Here is a 19,501-nt window from a genome sequence, read left to right on the forward strand (position 1 = left end):
AAAAGTCGAGTCTGGAATATGTGGCATGGAGGAGGAGTGTCCCTGGGGCTTCCCTTTCCACTGGAGAAAGGGAGGGGCTTCCTGGAGAAGAAGAGTTTGGATTTGACATCCTGCTTTATCACTACCCAAAGGAGTCTCAAAGCGGCTCACAATCTCCTTTCCCTTCCTCCCCCGCAACAAACACTCTGTGAGGTGAGTGGGGCTGAGAGACTTCAAAGAAGTGTGACTAGCCCAAGGTCACCCAGCAGCTGCATGTGGAAGAGCGGAGAGGTGAATCCGGTTCACCAGATTACGAGTCTATCGCTCTTAACCACTACACCACACTGGCTCTCAGACATCAAAGCATCCTTTTTTTATAGAAAGGCTTTCCCAGTTTGGGCAAGGCTTGAGACTGGCTTTGGACTGTACCGTTCAGCCTTGGGTATAATCCTTGGATCTGCCCAAAGGAATACTTCAGACTGGGATGTGTGTGTTGTTCTGAGTAGTGTGTTGCCTAGCTATGCCAGGGCAAAATTCGAAGCTCTGTGTCAATCCTGCCCATGTCCACCGGTGACTGCCCTTCCTTGGAGTCCTGCTGTGATAGAAGGCAGGTGCAATGTCTGTCTGTCTGTCTGTCTGTCTGTCTGTCTGTCACTCACTCACTCACTCACTCACTCACTCACTCACTCACTCACACGTTCATCCAAATCACCTTCCTGATGGAACAGTGTCTCTGCAGATGGGGAAAATCAGGGCAAGGAGGCAAGTGGAGAGCAGTTTCTTCTTGCTTTATTGTACAATTTCTCACGAAATATATTTACAGCACATGGATTTTTGCCTCAGTGCAGGACATAGTCATGTTGCATAAGTAGAAACCTTTGAACTTCTATGAAAATAAAAATAAGAAGAAAAGCACTTAACTGCGACTTCAGCTAAGTATGTAAAAGAACATCTGTAATGGTCAGAGTGGAAAATGTTAACAGCAAAATTGCTTCTCATGAAGGATCTCTTGATGGAAACCACTGAGCAGCATCTTCCATCTCGTTAACCCTGTATAGTCCGGCAGCATTTCACACAACAAAACTCTGTAAAGTTCTCTCACACATGCACACGCACACGCACGCACGCACACACACACACACACACACACACACGCTGCATCGAACACTACCCATGGGGAATGGCTCCTGTGTGGGTTACTAGGGAGCAGCCCTTCACCCACCGCTAATGGAGCACATCCCAGGCGCCCTGAGCCAAGGAAGACAAGGGCCTGCCTCTTTTGCCAGCACCCCACACCCCCTCACTGACTTGAGAGCCCCCTCCTCCTCCACCTTCTCCTCTTCCTGAAACAAGCCCTGAGGGTCCTTCCCTTCCACTTCAACGGAGAAGTAGGGGGCAAGGGCCCACCTGCTCCCATGGAACACCCCACCCCATGGAAGTGAGCCGGGGGTGGCGTGCATTTCCAGGGGTCCCACGGGGCCCCTGCCTGTGCCAGTGGCAAATCACCAGACTGGGGTGATGGGACTACCCTTGCGTTACAAAGATGATGTTACCATGGCAGTTTGAGAGAACAAAGTTATCTCAAGTTATCAAACATCAGTAACAAACGGAGTTAAGCTTCTTGTGGATGTTGCTTGGACAGCATTTCTTCACAGTGATAAATATGAAAGGTTGGAAAAAAAGGTCAGCATAAAACATTTCCACTTTTTGTTTTTTAAAGTCTGTATGCAAAAAATCATTTCTTTTGTTATCAGCAATTATAAAATTACAAACCCTTTCTTGAAGTAACTGCATCTGTAAGTTATGATAGAAAAAGATCTTGGGAAGTGAGACTGAAAACGGAGTTTGCATAAAATGGAAGCTGGAAATTAGCCCAAACGTGGGGGGTGGGGTGGGAGGGGGGGGACTTGGTTAAGATGACGCTGGAGAGGCCACATGGTAGTTGAACAGAGACAGCTAACAGATGACTCAACCCAAAAGTCTAACATGTTATCGGGGAAATGCATACGAGAGGAGAGACTGGGATGAGACAAAATCAACGTTTCAAAGGATGCCATTAAGCGTTTGCTTTTCATTGCAGTTTTGGCACTTCATTGAAACAATTACTTATTTTTCCCCAAAGACCCAAACATGTAGAAAAGGTCGACAGCTCTTGGACATAACCTGGCAAATATAGTACTTTTATGTTCTGGCAAACACGGAAACAGAGTTAGTTAAACATTCCCACAGAGTTGCACACACATGCATGATTCGGATGTCGGTAACACTGGGTCAAGGGTCTTGGCGCAGACATTTTGCATTTACTCGCGAGGAGCTTTCAGGCTGTTTCTTCGACGGACCGTGTTTCCGATTTGAGCCGGACAAATTCTTTTGCGACATCGTCATTGGTCCTCTGGGAAAGGATCCGCAGGATCGTCAGCCCGGTCTCGTCCATGCAGATGTTCCTCAGCAGAGGGTGCCAGGCGGCACAGCTGCCCTTCTCTGCCAGGCTCCGCAGCTGTATGACAGCCATGCCGATGACCCGGTCCTCCCTGGCAAAGCAGTAATCCTTCACAGAGAGGTGAAGCTCATAGGCCCCGGGCCTTTCTTCGCTGCTCAGGAGGCTAGAGAGAGACGGGACACACACAGGGATTTACAACACCGCCCCCGCCACCGCTGCCACCAGCTACAGAGAGAGCCGAGAAGGGTCACTTACAACTGGAACGTCTCGTTGTATTTGGGAGACCAGGTGTTGCTCTTTGTCTTCGTCCCGTGCTTCCGTTTCTTGTCGCTGAGGCTGGGCCCCAAGATGCAAACCTCCACAAAGGGCCGGAACATAGCACTGGTTTGCCAGTTGAGGTTATTAATGGCGACAACTGAAAACATCAACCAGACACATGGGGGGTCAAGTGGAGCTCTAAAAACACACACACACACTTGAGGAAGTACAGCTCTTTCTTGACCATTGCTCCACATGGGGATGGTCAAGAGACAGGGTCTTCCCCGTGAGGGCCCCACCACAAGGCTCTCTCCCTGGAGTCACATTTACTTCTTACATTCAGATGTCAGGTGAAGATGTTCTTGCCCACCCAGGCTGATATTTTGCTGTTTTACCACTGACAATTACAAGACATCTCTGTGTTTTAATATTTTTTAAAAAATATATAGCTATTTGCAGGTTTGGGGGGCTTTATTTTAGGGACGTGGGTGGCGCTGTGAGTTAAACCACAGAGCCTAGGACTTGCCGATCAGAAGGTCGGTGGTTCGAATCCCCGCGACGGGGTGAGCTCCCATTGCTCGGTTCCTGCTCCTGCCAACATAGCAGTTTGAAAGCATGTCAACATGCAAGTAGATAAATAGGTACCGCTCCGGCGGCAAGGTAAACGGCGTTTCAGTGCACTGCTCTAGTTCGCCAGAAGCGGCTTAGTCATGCTGGCCACCTGACCCAGAAGCTGTATGCCGGCTCCCTCGGCCAATAAAGCGAGATGAGCGCCGCAACCCCAGAGTCAGTCATGACTGGACCTAATGGTCAGGGGTCCCTTTACCTTTACCTTTATTGTTGCTTTATCTTTTATTAGCAGTCTTGTGCCAGACACCTCATGCAGTTTTGAAAGGCTCTTGATTCAAGAGGACTGATTCCAAACATAGGTAAAAACCTTTTCCTTGATATCAGGAACCACCATGCAAAATTTGGATATGAAATCTAAAGAGGTCAGTCCAGGCTCCTTTGGAGGGAAGAAGAAAACACCCTTGGCTCCACAAAGCCTTGCCTTTGTGTTGCTTCTGGGAGAAACCTGCTGACCCCTATCATCAGCTCCCTATCATTTCTATGGAGGTTAGCTCACGACAAGTGCTTTCCAGAGCCTGCCTGCCTGCCTTTGCCATCCTCTGAATGGATCACTTCAGATCCCCAAGGCAGAGCAGCTCCAAAGGCACAACCTGGCAAGGAGGAATCACCTGTCATTCGGCTCAGAGAGGATGCTGCCACCTTCATGCAAAACCAGCATATTTTGACACCCACCTTTGACGGTGACTTTATGCTCTCCGCTTCCCGGGTTTGTTGTGAGGTCCACTTGGAGATGGATCTCCCCCACTGTGTTGTTGCTCGCCTGACCTGCAGCAGAAGGAAACAAGCTCTGATTAAGTGCCAAAGGGGCCAAGGGAAGAAGTCCCTGCGCATGGGAGAACCTGCCCACCTGGCGAGGCAGGTGCTCTGTTTTGTTCCGGGTGGGGGATCTTTTGAGGGCACCCAGAATGGCTCCTTTGTTTCATATATTCTTCTACACATTGCCATTCTTTCCTTAAAGTTTAGTTTGATTGTAATCTTAAGGCTGCTGTCATTTTTGCCAGCTCAATAAATTCACAAAGCTTATTTTGCCATTCAGTTATCGAGGGTATGTTTTCCCCTTTCCAATTTTTCACTATTAATATTCTGGCAGCAGCTGTGGCATACAAAAACACTTTTTTTTCTTGTCGATGGGGATGTCAATTGAAACTATACCTAGAAGGAACGCTTCTTTGTTCCATTCTGATGCAGAGTTTGGCGGATCTGTGCACAGGAATCAAGTCCATTGGCTGAAATAACCAGAGACAGGATTTTCACCCCACTGGCTGTGGGGCCCAGTTCTACAACAATAGTATGCTGGCACCCCCTCCAGTGGGAAGGAGGAAGGTGTGAGTCTGATGACGAGAGGAGGAATCCTGCCTGAATGTCAGTGCAACCCATGGATGTGTGTGTTGTGTAGGGTCTGGGCTGAGGGTGTGTGTTTACTTGCCACCCACAGATTCCGGCCTGAGCCTCACCAAAGGGAACCAAAAGGGTCCCAGACCACTCTCTGCAACCAAATGGTGGTCACAAGCCACCTGAGCTGCCCAGATGTCCAAAGAGGCAAATGAGCACACCCTCCCTGGGGATGCCACGAGAGAAGGGCTACTGCAGTGATGGGGCAATGGCTAAACCATCTGAGCGAGATCAACAGCACCTTTCCCTGCCCAACCTTGACTGGAGAGTGGGAGGACCCAGCAGCAGCAGCCCCAGCCCTAGCCAGAACATTCTTTGAAGGGCAAGGTGTGCCATTGCATGTTCCTCAGGGGCCCGGAGGTATGGGGTTTGTAATGATTGCCCCTTTATCCTCACAACAACCCAGTGAGGCTGTGTACTGTTTCCCACAGGCGAGGCTGATGGAGCTAATGACCTCTTGTGGGGATTTGGGGGGGAGGGAGAGGGGGCAGATGCACCCCTTGCCCATGGCTGGGCTGGCATTTGAGCTCCAGTGTTCTGAAGCTAAGCCAGCTGCTCTCCCGCCATTGGTGGCAACCCTCCCCACTTCTCAGTTAACACAGAAAAGTAAAATGCTTCCAGCTGATTGCTCCATCTGTGGAAAGGGAGCCTGTTCGAAACTCATTCATCACTGTCTAGACCCTATTTGTTAACGGAGACAATGCGGGGGGGGGGGGGGAGAGCTGGGCTCAAAATTGGATGCAAAACAACATGTCAGGGAAACATTTCAGCTGCAGCGCCCATTCCTGGGGCGAGACAGAGAAGCTCCTGCTGATAAAACCAGGTGCTTATTTTCCTTCTCAGAGTGGGGTGGAGAACGACCCCAATGTCAGATTTGTGTGTGTGTGTATGGGGGTGGGGAGGGAAATGCAAGGATTTCAGGGCCAAAGACTCTGGTGGCTAAACTGACACATATTTGACATCTGTTGTGGCTTTTAAATTCCTTATCATGTCTACAGCAGCCGTATTGATGGCTTCCCTCACCCTTCAACATGCAAAGGAAAGGGATTTGTGTCTTTGGTCGGCAGAGCAAGTGCATGAGCCCATGTCATCTTTCAAAGCAAAAGTCACTTACCATGCAGGGAATTGCACAATTGAATGGCACTACACACACACACACTTTTTTTTTAATCCCTCCAATTTGCATAAAATCAGAAAACTGCAAAAGGAAACCATATTTAAAATTTCTTTATCAGATCTCTTGGACAGCCTTTTGAAAAAGCGTGTACTGAGAATTTACAATTGCTTTCTTTTCGTACTAGCAAAGGCTAGTCAGAAGCATGCCTATAGATATAGATATGATTCCTCAGATTTGCACAAAACCAGAAAACCACACAAGCAAAATTCAAACTGTCTATGTAACTTTGTGCACTTCTTGGGCAGTTTTTAAAAAATAACAAACAAGTTTTTTTATTTTTAAAAAATGTTTTGTTTTTTAAACCACTTTTTTATAAATAAAAAAGACATGGTACATGTACAGCTATCTGTGCCCATGCCCAGTTGGTTTTTAACTGGCATAATAGGACCAACAAATGAGAAGGCAAAAGGGAATGTCTCGTAGTATGAAGGGGGAAGAACACAGAATATTGAGGGGGCCCAGTCCCGTCCTTGAAAATTTGGGGATGCCTCGGCCCCCCTAGATAACTTCCCTGATTCTTCCGTAAATCTAGTAATCTCAAGTCACAGTAAGTGGTGATCTCTGAAGGAATTTGCTTGAGGGGAGGGGGAACTTGGCTTGAGGGGAGTGCTTGAAGAAACCACACAAGACTCTCCCCCTTCCAGGAAGGAACTGCCATTCCTGTAGTGGCCACATGCCCTTTCCCCAGGCCAGCAAGTTATTCTTTCTGCGCTTCCTTTGGCTGCCATTGGGCTGCTGCCATGAGTATCCTTTCAGGCCAAGCCTTTGTCAGTTGCTGCTCACTTACTTTGTGAGGTCTGGGTGTCAATGAACTTCTTGATCAGGACATCTGTCGTCTGGGTGTAAAGATTGAGGGCGTACTTGAGGGACTGCATCTCGGGACTCTTCTCCAGGTAATTCTTTTTCAGCCCATTTCCTCCGGCGTGGAAGTATTGCTAAAAACAGAAGCACAGAGAAAGGGAGTAGAGGAGAGACACCAGATCCAGGAGGTCATCTGGCCTCTGAGCTTCTTGGCTAGCCAAGGATCCCCAAATGATTGATTGTCTCACCCTTTATGTACTCAAGCTCTGTAGGGCTTTGTATGCCTGGATCAGCGCTTTGAGCTGCCAGGACCAAAAGCTTCTGAGTTTTGGGGTTGTGTTTCCGTTGGGGAGGAGGATTTCTCCCCAAGGCTGCCTGGGAAATGAGGAGCGGGATGGCTGCAAGTCATGTTGGCGTTACCTACCTACCTGCCGAATCAGAGGCGGCTGCATGGAAGCCCAAGTACAAGTTGCTGCTGTGGGGTGCAGTGGGGCTGCTCTTGGGCTCTGCTTGTGGGCTGCCCTTCAGAGCATCTGATGGACCCACCGCTATGGGGCATTGAGGAAGTTGGGACTCATCTAGCGGGGCTCTCCAACCATTATTGTAGAGGCAATGCCACTTTATAACATTTCTTATTAACTTTTCAAATTTTACAAATTATTTTAAGCAACCATCAGAATAAATCTCTCCTATCTGTTGAGGTCCCTTCCATCGTGTTCTTTTCTTACCTTATAAAGCTGCTATATTACTTATATTTTACCCATTATGTATGTTAATTATAAAATATTTAAACTGCAATTCTCACCTGCAGCTATACTTCAAATCCTGCATACATTTTAAGATAACCATAACATATTTTTTTTCAAATATTCCACAAAATATTTCCATTCTTCAAGAATTTCTCTCTCCATTCTGTTCTTTAATTCTCACAGAATGGGGAGGCAACGCCACTTTAAAAAACCATCTCCTATTGCCTTGTGTGGATTATTTATTCAACCGATATCCCCCCTTCCTTCCAAAGATGCCCATGGGGTCAGAGAAGGATGGGAGTCATGTTGAATACTCAGCTCCCCTCTCATTTGGGTCTAATTTTATTACACAGGGGACATGACTGTCCCACATTCCAGCTCGAAAATGGTGCACTTTGCTTCTTTTTGTTTTCCCAGAGTGATTTCCCAGAGCCAGTTTTCCCAGAGCGATTTGTGGTAGGTAGGTCAGCATTTTATTTGTTTAGCTATAAGTCACAACAAGAAGAAGGAAAATTCGGAGTTGAGCCACGAATTTAGCTCTTAACTTCCTGGCCATAGGTGCAAATGAAGGAACAGGCAAAGTAACGGAGTGATTTGTGCTCTTCCCCCGCCCTTGCTGTAGAATAACTTGTCCCTTGGGGGAAGAGGCAGCATAATGATGATGATGATGATGATGATAATAATAATAATAATAATAATAATAATAATAATAATAATAATAATAATAATAAATTATTTATACCCCACCCGTCTGGCTGGGTTTCCCCAGCCACTCTGGGTGGCTTCCAACAGATTATTAAAATACAATAGACTATTAAGCATTAAAAGCTTCCCTAAACAGGGCTGCCTTCAGATGTCTTCTAAACGTCAGATAGTTGTTTATTTCCTTGACATCTGATGGGAGGGCGTTCCACAGGGTGGGCACCACTACCGAGAAGGCCCTCTGCCTGGTTACCTGTAACCTCACTTCTCGCAGTGAGGGAACCGCCAGAAGGCCCTCGGAGCTGGACCTCTGAACGATGGGGATGGAGAGGCTCCTTCAGATATACTGGGCTGAGGCCGTTGAAGGCTTTAAAGGTCAACACAAACAACTGGAATTGTGCTCAGAAATGTACTGGGAGCCAATGTAGGTCTTTCAAAACCAGTGTTATGTGGTCTCGGTGGCCGCTCCCAGTCACCCGTCTAGCTGCTGCATTCTGCATGCCCATAAGGCACCAACCTTAGCTTGTGCTGGATCCAGAGGCAATCTTGGGGACCAATGTGCATCCGGCAGAGGCCTCTGCAGCACTTCAGGACCGCTCTGGAAGGAGGCTGTCTCGGGGGGAGGGCCAAGTATGAGTCTCAAACCCCTCAGTGGCAACATCAGGAGATTGTCATCTCCTGAGGCAGAGGAGTCACTCCTAAAACTGAGGCCTAACTTGTATGCAGCAATGCTTATGCCCCTACCATGCTTTTATTTCAGCAGATCAACCCTCAAAACTAACTCAGGGTGTTCAAGGATAGCTTCCAGGCTGCATTTGGGGCAGAAATGAACAACAAAAAAGGCAAAAACACCCACCTCCCCACCTGCTGCCTTTCCCTGCCCAACCCTTTGCCCTGGCAGCTGAGGAGGAGCGTGCAAACTGGCTTTTAACCTTGTGACATTTCCCATCACTTTGCATGTCTCTGTCTCCCGTAAAAATCCAGAGTTAGCGCATTGTTCCTTTTCTCTGTGTTCCTCCTCGCTGCTTTCCATTTTTTTATATTTTTTCTTGGCTTTTCTGTTTCATGTATTTAGGGATGCAGGATAAGGAGCTGGAATGGGACACCTGAGGCTCACAGAGGCTGTCCCTGCTCTTTGCTGCAACAACTTTAGTTACTGCTGAACACAATCTGGAGACAAATATTAAGAGTCAGACTCCCTAAGTTTTGTGTGTGTGTGTGTGTGTGTTTATATTCATCAGAGAGAATGCGGGGAAAGCAGAAATCTGAAAAGAATGGAGGCAGCTGCCCATGGCAAGAGCTCAAAGTTTTCATTCAAGGGAGACGGTCTTCAAAAGCCTGATTAAGCCATCCGAGGGTTTGGGACTCATGTCCGTGTCACTTGAAAGAATCTGAAACATCAGTGTAAAATTGTTAGCCATTCCATCAGGCTGCCTCAGTGGGAGAGATGAGGAGCAGAAAGCTCTTTCCATCAGCTTTGTCTCCCACCCTTGAGTGCTTTCCCTGCCAGCTGGTCATTGTAAGAGCGACCAATTAAGTACTGGCAGCTGAGATTGCTCCCCCCCTTTCCTCCCTTTTCTCTTGTGTGTTGTGCTGTTTAGAGTGAGGCCTTGGGTGTCACGTATTCCATGGATGGGGGACGGATGGACGGATGCTCAAGCAGGACATTGCTTTGCCATGTTCACCACCGCTGAAGACACAAGTTGCTTTTCAGTTTAAATGGCGCCTTCCTTCTTCAGCGCTGCCAGCTGCCATCGCAGCGATGTCAACGGCACGCCCAGCTGCTTGATTGCTTCTGGACGGTGGCCAATAAGATTTAAATTGCTGGGAGGGAGAGTTAATTAGCAAGCAATTATAAATTAAAAGTGTACAATTAGACACATCTTTCTAGATAGAAGAGCAGCTCAGAAATGGAAGGGTGGCCGGAGGGAGCTTTGAAATTCATCATCCTTGATTGTTTTGAGGGAGCTGATAGCATCTGAACATGTTCACACCTAAAGGTGTATTTCTCCACAACAAGAGCTTTACAGCAGAGGTGCGATAAGAACGTAGAAAAGCCTGCAGGATGGGACCAATGACTCAACTAGTCCATCATGCTCTCACACTGGCCAAGCAGACGCCTTTGGGAAACCCTCATGTAGGATTCAAGTGCAAGAGCCATCTCCCCTCCTGTGGTTTCCAGCAACTGGTGTTCAGAAGCATTGCTTCCTCCTACTGTGACCACAATCTAAAAAACAGTCAAATTTATGCCTTGGAGGTGCTGAGTGGCAGAAGCAGCACTGAGATAAATCCCTGCGCACAAGTTTCTTTGCAGCAGAAGTGGGCAAACCAACAGGGCTCCAAGGTACCAGTGTGGAACAGTGCAATGGCCCTTTTCATCCCACATTGGAACAAATATTTTAAGCATCCTGAGCTGGGGGTGGAAATCTCTGTGTTAAAGATCATAATAAGAAGCTGGCCTCCAGCTGATGTCATACATGATGCCATGTGTGCAGCAGGCAATGGAACAATCAAAGGAACAATCTGCAGTGCTGGAGCAAGGTGCACGCTCATCCATTGGCTGATGAGAAGCCTCTTCTCCCTCCCAGCACTTCTCTTTGAGGCCTCCCTGTTGCTCCCCTTTCCACTTCTGGAAGCAGGGAGGTAAGGCTGGCGCATCCCTTGAACTGTAGTTCAACCCACCTGCCTATCTTGTGATGTCATAACCACATCATATGATCGACAGGTGGGCTGTCCCACTCATCTGTCAAACTCAGCTCACAGGGCCAAAAAGGCTTCGCTATCCCCCGTTTGAGACAATTTTAGTCTTCAAATATAATAGCTGTATTCTCAGCTTCACAGTAAACTAATTAAAAAATAGCTCCTACTTTTTGATCACGATCTTCTATTGTGCTCTTTTGAAGTCAGATTCTTGAAAAGATCAAAGAAATAGCAGAGTATGATATTCCTTTAAAACTCAAAATAGTACTTTGGGCTTACTTAAAACATGTTGGTTTTTAAGGATATTTTAGAACTGGTCATTTGTTTACTGTCTGCAGATAAAACTGCCTTAGCTGCCAAACAGAAATCCTGAAACTCTCAATGTATAATGTATGGGGAGAAGTATGTATTGACAATCCCTTTCTTAACTAAGCTGACATATTACTGAAGATCAAAGGAGGATTTCCCTCAAGACAACCTTGTTAAAATATGGGCTTGATTCACATCTCTGCCTTCATATCCATGGAATCGATTTTTGATGAAGGCTGGGATATAAATATTTTAAATAAAACAATGTAATTGGAATGTTAATTTCCAAGTAGCCTGCAATCAACCCACCGTTCTGTCTTTTTGCAAGTCATGGTTTTGCAGGGCATTGTCTTCCATAGTGCAGTATTTTGTATTGTGATGTTACAGCCAAATGGTAAGTTAAAGAAGCAGCAGCTCAAGGGGGAATTTGGGAACCCGATACCCTTGGCATGGTGCGTGCCCCATGTGTGAATCGTCCCCTTGAAAGAAAAGGGGAAGAAGAAGAAGAAGAAGAAGAAGAAGAAGAAGAAGAAGAAGCCGCCGCCGACCTGGGGACTCGTTTCTCCATCAAAAATCAGGAGCAGCCCAACCTGGGACCATCCAGCAGTTGCTGTTGGACTCCAACCCCCACATTTCCTGCCCACTGGCCATGCTGGCTGCTGGGCTTCTAGGACTCCAACTCCAGCTGGAGGGCGCCATCTTGGTTACTCATGTGGCCCCAGTTGCTCCAATTCAGCAGTTTGTTGCAGGAAGGAGCTGGGAGGAGCCTTGTATGCACTTTTGCACATCTTTAACCTGTTGGCTTTGCTATCCCTGTTAGAGGCATCAGACCCTACAGATCTAATTTAGGCAGGGATTTGGAAAAGATGATTCCCTCTAGTGGCATATCTGGTGGTTCCCCTGTAGCCACAGATTTTGAGAACAGATTTTAAAACAGGAAATGATGCAAAATATTACCCCTCTTCACCCCCAAGGACACTTGCTTCCTGGCTTCCCCAGTAAAAAACCTCTTCCCTCCTGCAACTGGAGTGCCACCCCTAAGACTGCAACAAACATGCAAGGCTCCAGATTCTGGTCCAAAATGTTTCAGGTCAGCTGGAGATCCACTTGTTTAAAATGGGGAAATCAGATCCTCCCCTCCTATGATTCTGGCCTTGCCGCTCTGCTCCCACCACGACCACTCTGGATTAATTCTGCCGGAGCCATGGTGGCAAAGATTAATGCATCCAGCTGAGCTCCTCGACACCTGGCAGGCAAGTTGGCACCACTCCCAAAAGGGGCCCAGCGAAGAGAGTAGTTCATCATGATCTTTGAGCGAGAGCCAGTTATGTGGCAGTGGCAGCTAATTAGCCAAAGGATGAGAAATGCGGCAGAGCAGCTGATGGAGAGAGGGAGAAAACAGGACTTACTAGTGGGACACTTCTCTCCCCTACCCCCCATCTGAGTCTGTCCTGCAGATCTGTTGCTCACACTAGGATCAGATGGCCACAAAGCCCACTCCACGGGGCTGCCTGTGAAAGGTGCTTGGCAGCGCCAGCTGGTGTGCACCCACTTTTCAGGACAGACGGGTGGGTTAACTTATTCCTACTTGCACTGGCTTGCAGCTTATTTCAGGACTTGAGGGTGACTCTCTTTGTGGCTGCACCTGAGCTGTGCAGTGAATTTCCTGAAAGAGGTTTGGGTGGATAGCCTCTTGCCTGAGTTTGGAGGAAAGCAAAGACTCCCCTCGCCACCCCTGCTTTCAGTTTCCAACCTCCTGCTGCAGTTACTGTGCTTTTAAACTGACCTACTTGGTTTTACGCTCCTCTAGCTGCCACTTTAAGGAATTCAAATATGCATTTGTTTTTATTTTTCACCAATTCCTTGTTGTTAATCTAGATGTTGCCGTTTCGGTGTGGAAATTTCTAAAATTAACAGAAAAACAGGCTCTCTGGGTTTGCTACTTAGGCAAGAGGTTTCTCCCAGCCCTTCGCGGGGCTGAACTGATTGGAGATAAGGGTTAGGCTCTCCATCCTTGAACTACAACCTCTTTCACTGTTGTGCCTAAGGTCACCTGTCCCTTGTGCAGAAAGAAGACTCCAGCCCAGCAACTCCACAGGACATGCTTGTGTCCTTTTCTTATGCCAGTGCCCAACTGATTAAGTCATACCTTAATTGTTGCCAGCACCACATCCATTATTGCGCACTGCCTCAGTGTCAGGCTTTTGGTTTCTTCTCGGATGACGTGGTCCTGAAAAAAACATACAAAGATGGAGTAACTGCTCTTTGCTCTTTGCTCTTTCCAAAGATGGTCAAATACCTTTCTGCCTGTGTAAAATAAGGTGGCTGACACTTTTTGCAGCTGCTCATTGTGGAGTCAAGGAGGTACACAAAGGGAAGTTCCTTGTCTCTGGCTAGCTGGCACCAACTGGGCTTCTCTGCTAGGAGAAGAGCCTTGTGCCTTGGTGGGAGGAAAAAAACCACAGCACAGGGAGGGGAGATGCTTAATTCACGCATGCAAGATGTGGTGATGACTGTTTGCTAAGATGGCTTTCAAGAGGGGATTAGGCACTTCCATGGAGGAGGAGGAAGAGGGGATAAGGTCTGGCTGGAATAGATGGATCCTTGGCCCCCAGCCTTTGCATTCTATGGAGAGGGGCCAACAATGTCCTCCTATTACTGGGGGTGGGGGATGACTGTGCCCTGAGAGCAGCACAGTTGCCAAGGCAGGAAAGGGATACCCCAGTGCCTGCAAGGAGTTAATGTGAACAAGCCTCAGCCATGGAGAGGGTGTTGTGTCTCTTTTCCTTCAAGCTGCGTAGACTTCCCTTACCTTTAGTTTAGACAACTGGCCAAAGTCTTTGGCTGCGCTGAGGATCATCGGAGGGCCCTGTGGAGAGAATAAATAATATAGAAGAAGAAGAAGTAGTAGAAGAAGAAGAAGAAGAAGAAGAAGAAGAAGAAGAAGAAGAAGAAGCAGCAGCAAGAGGTGGGAAAGTGAGACTGCCATGGTGGGACTGCCCTGAGGGCCAGCCAAGGGGGCTCCTCTCACTCAGGGCACTTGGCTTGGGTGCCACTCTTCCTGGGGATGTGGGGGGCAGGGGAGACCTTTCCTAGGTTGATGCCCTAGACTACCAAGTGCTCCCAGTGGGCAAGTGGAGCTGCCAAGGTGTGTTCTGCTCTAGACTTTTCGAAGGCAGAGGAGCAAAGGCTGCCTGCCTTCTCTAGCCTGGGCTGGAAATGGAAGGGAAGCAAAGAGGAACTGAGTCTGCAAGAGTCTGCAGTCCCAACCTGGGGAGGCCCAGCCAGGCAGTGGAAGATTTCTGTGGCCAAGCTGAGGAAGATGACGATCCCTGGGGGCTGCCTGCTTTCAGGAGCATGTTGAGATTCATTGGGAAAGAAGGAAGGAAGAAGTCTTCAGCACAACCATCAAAAGAACCATCATTGTGGGCAAAAGGAGTTTGGATTCAATGCCATCCCCGCTGCAGCTGCCTGTGGTTCTGTGGGCTGGTTTGGGCAGCCAGTGGAAACTGCAGGCACCAAGCAGTGCGTGAACCTCCTCTCTCAGTCTCAAAGTTGCCCTTTGCTCAAGGGAGCAGAAGGAAGTCCTTCCCATGAATCAAGGCTACCAGGCAAATGAAAGTGAGAGGGTCGAGACCCCGTTTCAAGGAGCAGAGGCCTCCAAGCACCCTCACATTGCCCTCTAAAGTGTGTCAAGTGGTTGCCATGGCAAAGGAGCAATTAGCTGTCAACAGTGAAAGGATGGAGTCCACCTTCACTAATTGGATGAGGAAAATGGCAGGCATACTCTCGACTCTCGGTCCTCACTGCCAACTGCATGCTGTGGAGGAAGCCGCAGACCGTCCCCCCCAACTGAACACTTGGGTGACCTCCACAGTGGGTGACCCTGACAGGACCCGGTTGCCATTGAACTCCATCCCACAAAGCTGACTCCACACTGATATGCTGTCTTTTCCAAAGCCAAGAGCCCTCTTGGTTTGCTGCTGCTAGCTGCTTAATTCACAAGCAGTCCTCTCTCTCTGAAGGCAGTTTTCATGCCGGCTTCGTCTGAGGGAAAGGGAAGTCCACGTGTCTCTTGAGAGGGCCAAATGCATCCATCCTGCCCTCTTTTCAGGGACTTAGGGACAGATTCAGCTATCGAGTTCTGCCAGCAGAAGCAAGGACTTCCACTAGTGCAGCAGGCTTTCCCCTCCCCACACATCCCCCCAAATTGGCTGTGGGGTATGTGCCAGGAAAACTCCCAGAACAGCATGGGGAGGCGGAAGACGGGGTGGGGTGGGGCGTTGTTCTGTCTAGCAAGCTCATATGCCATTGTGCTGATGAAACGATTGCCATTGCGCTATGCTGAACTCCTCCCTTATAATTCCAAGCAGCATAACAGCAGCTTACGAATGTGGGCTTGTAGGATATCAGTTCCCCCAACAGAGGGGGGAGGGTTTCCCTACCCCCCTATGACTTTCATTTTGAGCATCTTCCCGCCAACAAGCACACAAGAAAAGTAGTTTAAAAGGTGCATTTCCAAAGAGCTGTTTTTGTTTCTATGACAAAATGGAGCCTGGACCAAGTGCTGGTTCTCTGCAAGGCTTACGGGAGACTCACAGTTTGGTCTGTCAGTGGTGGGAGTACAATCTGTTTTTCTATCCGGTTCAGGACCAGTTTCCAGAGCTCTTTCAAAACACGCTTCAGAACGGTCTTCTCGCAGATTTTTGCCGATAGGCTTAAGCTGCAAAACAATCCAACGCTCTCAAAATCTTCATCTATATAGGCAGTTCACAAAGCAAAAACTATGTAACCATGCAACTAGAATACAAAGAAAAATGCACACTGCTGATAAAAACCCAGACTCTAAATGCTTCCCCAGCCTTCCCTCCCACCAGGGAGAAGCCCACGTACATCACAGCACCGCTTGTTTTTGCATGAAGAAGCAAAACCACGAAGCAACAGGAACAGATGGCAGGGGGCGGGGGGAATTGAGTGGCCGTTTTCATGGGTTCAGCGCCTGCTGCAATTATGGGCCTGGCTGCACAATGGGGTGCCTGGCACACAAAGCATGGCACAGAACAATGCAGTGCCCAAAGGAGCCAAGCTGAAAAGAGGATGAAGTCCAGGCTACGGATCTCTTCTAGGGGGAGAATAGGGGATAGGTCCTTGTGGGACCATTGTGGAGGTTCTTGAGACATGAATGAATGTGAGCAGCTTTGAGAGCTGAGAGAGGGCACCAGGGTCCGGCTATTGGTGCATTGCAGAGCCCAGTGCTGTTTGCCACAGACCAGACCATCTGTCTGGACACAGCAGTAAAGCCCACAGCATCTGCCCTGCTTACGTTTTGTCCAGGAAGTCCATCAGGGGCCGCAGCACAATCTCTGCATCCACAGTGTTGTTGTTCTTGTTGGCAGCCGCAGTTCCGTCTCCTTTCATCTGGTTCAGCTCCAAGCTCATCTGCCGCACACACTCCTCAATGACAGGCTGGAAGCTGGAAGGGGCCAGAAATGAGGGGATGGGGTGTCAGAATTCATGATCTATGGTTGCAGTCATGGGATTTTTGTCTATCACATGACGGTGTATATTTTGACTCCACAAAGTGGGAAGTGATGGAGACAGGATGTTTGTGTTACTGTGTTCCGTGAAGTGGGACTATTGTCCTTTGTTCTTTTTCCCTTTGCTGTCTGATGCTAGAGAGAGAGGGAGCCATGTTGCAGTGCTCCGTGTCTGTTTATATGTAAATAAAGTAGATTAGCCAAAATGCTGAGTTGCTGAGGTCTGTCCTGAAAGGTGCGCAAACTCTGCGGATCCCTAAGTATGCCGATGTCGGTTGGCATCGGTCGCTGTGATGTTTGGGCTGAAGAAAGCTTTTGAAGCTCCCGAACGATCGACCAGGAGAGAGGGAAGATGTTAGTTGGGCATGTGCCTCTGCCAGGGTCCTACTTGAGTGTAGGCTGAACTCCTGACATGGGGATGGAGGTGCCAGAACTGGCCAAACATGGCAAAGCAGACCCTTCCCCAGAGGTTCTCTATGTTGCTGCCTCCCCTCTAGGAGGCCACGGCTCCCTTCCTTGTGTGGTAATTATACTTTAAAGAGTTGTGTGGATGTTGCCCCAGGTCATTTGACCCTCTTAAATAGTTCTCTCCCCACCACTGGCATATCTACACAACACATTAAAGTTTGAAAATAACATATGACTTTTATTTGCTGTACCGGCTCTTGTCATAGTGAATGTACAAGAGAGGTAGGCAATACAGTAGTTGCGAACGGGATGTCTGTGCACGTGCAGGTGGCGATTTGCCACTTCTGCGCATGCGCGTGATGTCATTTTGCACGTCTGCGCATGCGTGAACGGTGAAACCTGGAAGTAACCCTTTCCGGTACTTCTGGGTCACCACGGGATGCAAACTGAAAACGTGCAACCTGAAGCTAACGTAACATGAGGTATGACACTACTTCTGTTACTGAAACATACATGAATTTGTATCCGAGGCTGATTAATATTTACAGACTGAGGCAACAGCAAAGCACAACACACTTGCTGCTCTAACAAGTTAAAATCCACACAGCAGTTGATGACTGAAATAACTGATAAAAACTGCCTCACTATATGACATCACAAGCACTGGTGCCAAATATAGGGGGCACCCATAACCACGACCTCTGAGGGAACGTCCAAGGCCCTGCAAAGTCTTTGACGGGACTTCCAGTAGAAGCCATTGGGTGCCATTGGGCACCCATAATCTGGGGCCCAAGTTGGCACCCCTGATCACAACATTCTATGCTACAACATTAACCCTTTGCGTGGTATTTTGGATGCACCATTCCCACACCCCTGACAAGGTCCACTTCCCCTTCTCCTAGTAGAAGTCTCTGGCACTCTGGATCTCTGGCTGTAGGGTGAAGGGCAGAAGCCAACCCAAAGGTGGGGCAGTGTCTGATGCAGAGAGGGCATTTGAGACCAGGTGTGATCCTGGGTGGGGGACATTTTGGCACTTGAGTTAAACAAAAATGGACGCCCTGCCCACCCAGAAGGGGTAAGTGAAGATCTACATCTGGAATGGGGGTGGGGGAGATAAAGATCTACATCAGGATCTGCTACCCTGGTGGATCCTGCCACCTGAGGTGATTGCCACACCTTGCCTCATGGGTGGGCCAGCCGTGGGGGGTTGAGGTTCCACAGTGGATCCACACCCAACCTTCCACCCCATTCTGAAAGCCTTTGGGTAAACCTGGCCATGTGCCATTCCACTCCCTCTTCCCCTTCCCAGGTCAACCACATGACAAAAAAGCCCTTTGCACCCTAGAACAGGGGTCAGCAAACTTTTTCAGCAGGGGGGTGGTCCACTGTCCCTCAGACCTTGTGGGGGGCCAGACTATATTTTGAAAAAAAAAAATGAACGAATTCCTATGCCCCACAAATAACCCAGAGATGCATTTTAAATAAAAGGACACATTCTACTCATGTAAAAACACTCTGATTCCCGGACCATCCACAGGCGGTGAGAAGGCGATTGGGCCAGATCTGGGCCCCTGGGCCCATAGTTTGCCTACCCATGCCCTAGAACATCTCATATATTATTTCCTTTAATGCATTTGACCCCTGCCTTTAGGAAAATCCCTGGTAAAGCAGCTTTCTAAGGGGCACAGGGACTTCCCAAGAGCCGGTGGCAAGGCAGGGACTGAAAAGTGGCTCCCCCGCCCAATGCTTTAGGGTACGTAATGCAGCCCCACAAGTGTGTGTGTGGAAGCGGTAATGAAGCAGGCCCATTACCTGGCACCGTAGGTCACACTGAGCTCATCTAGGACACCACTGAGCTTGGCCTGCAGCTCTTTCAGGGCCTCGCTGGCCTCTGGGTCCAGCTGAAAAAAGGCAACGGTGAGGTTAGTTCCCCCTGCTCGGCTTCACCTGCTTCTTCTCTGCATCGGAATTAGTGGGAAGGAGGAGAAGGCATCCATCGATTAGATGGCATTAATGGAAAACAAGCGTGGAAACCCTTCGAGGCTGTGTGGGGATGGAAGGCGAGACCCCAAACAGGACTTGAATTGACATAGGGCATGGCCCACTCTTAAAGTCTGTCTATACCCACCTCATTGGACTGGAGGGGGCATGGCTTGCCTCCTGGGGGGGTGTGAGAGAACTGCCGTGTGCTTCCCCTTCCTCAGCCACCTGCTCAGGCTGCCTCTGGAAACGCCTGGCAGAAGAAGCCCAAAGGGCGAGGAGGGGCAGGAGGAGCTGCGCTCAATGGCTAAGGGGGATCCATGGAGGTGCCCGTCAAGCCAAACACAAAGGTGTCACCAGAGGCAAAGATGGCCTCCCCATGCCACACCCTGCCCAGCTGGCTGCCTTTCCCTTCCCACTAAAGCATGGCTGCAGCTCC

At 48.7% G+C, this 19,501-nt stretch overlaps 1 protein-coding gene across 1 annotated transcript in view; it reads right to left on the reverse strand.

The window, feature by feature from the left end:
* Positions 1 to 751: 751 nt before the first annotated feature.
* The window catches only part of UNC13C (unc-13 homolog C), a 130,796-nt gene continuing 112,046 nt past the window's right edge, over positions 752 to 19,501 (reverse strand). The window contains exons 25-33 of the mRNA XM_081839403.1: positions 18,895 to 18,983; positions 16,461 to 16,610; positions 15,737 to 15,860; positions 13,950 to 14,006; positions 13,287 to 13,367; positions 6,664 to 6,811; positions 3,980 to 4,072; positions 2,675 to 2,834; positions 752 to 2,582 (exon numbers count right to left, since the gene is read on the reverse strand). Coding sequence (XP_081695529.1) covers positions 2,297 to 2,582; positions 2,675 to 2,834; positions 3,980 to 4,072; positions 6,664 to 6,811; positions 13,287 to 13,367; positions 13,950 to 14,006; positions 15,737 to 15,860; positions 16,461 to 16,610; positions 18,895 to 18,983 — 1,188 coding nt within the window. The 3' untranslated portion in view covers positions 752 to 2,296. The remainder of the gene's footprint in view (positions 2,583 to 2,674; positions 2,835 to 3,979; positions 4,073 to 6,663; positions 6,812 to 13,286; positions 13,368 to 13,949; positions 14,007 to 15,736; positions 15,861 to 16,460; positions 16,611 to 18,894; positions 18,984 to 19,501) is intronic.

This window comes from Podarcis erhardii (assembly GCF_964252035.2).
Source record: "Podarcis erhardii genome assembly, chromosome: 14".
NCBI lineage: Eukaryota > Metazoa > Chordata > Lepidosauria > Squamata > Lacertidae > Podarcis > Podarcis erhardii.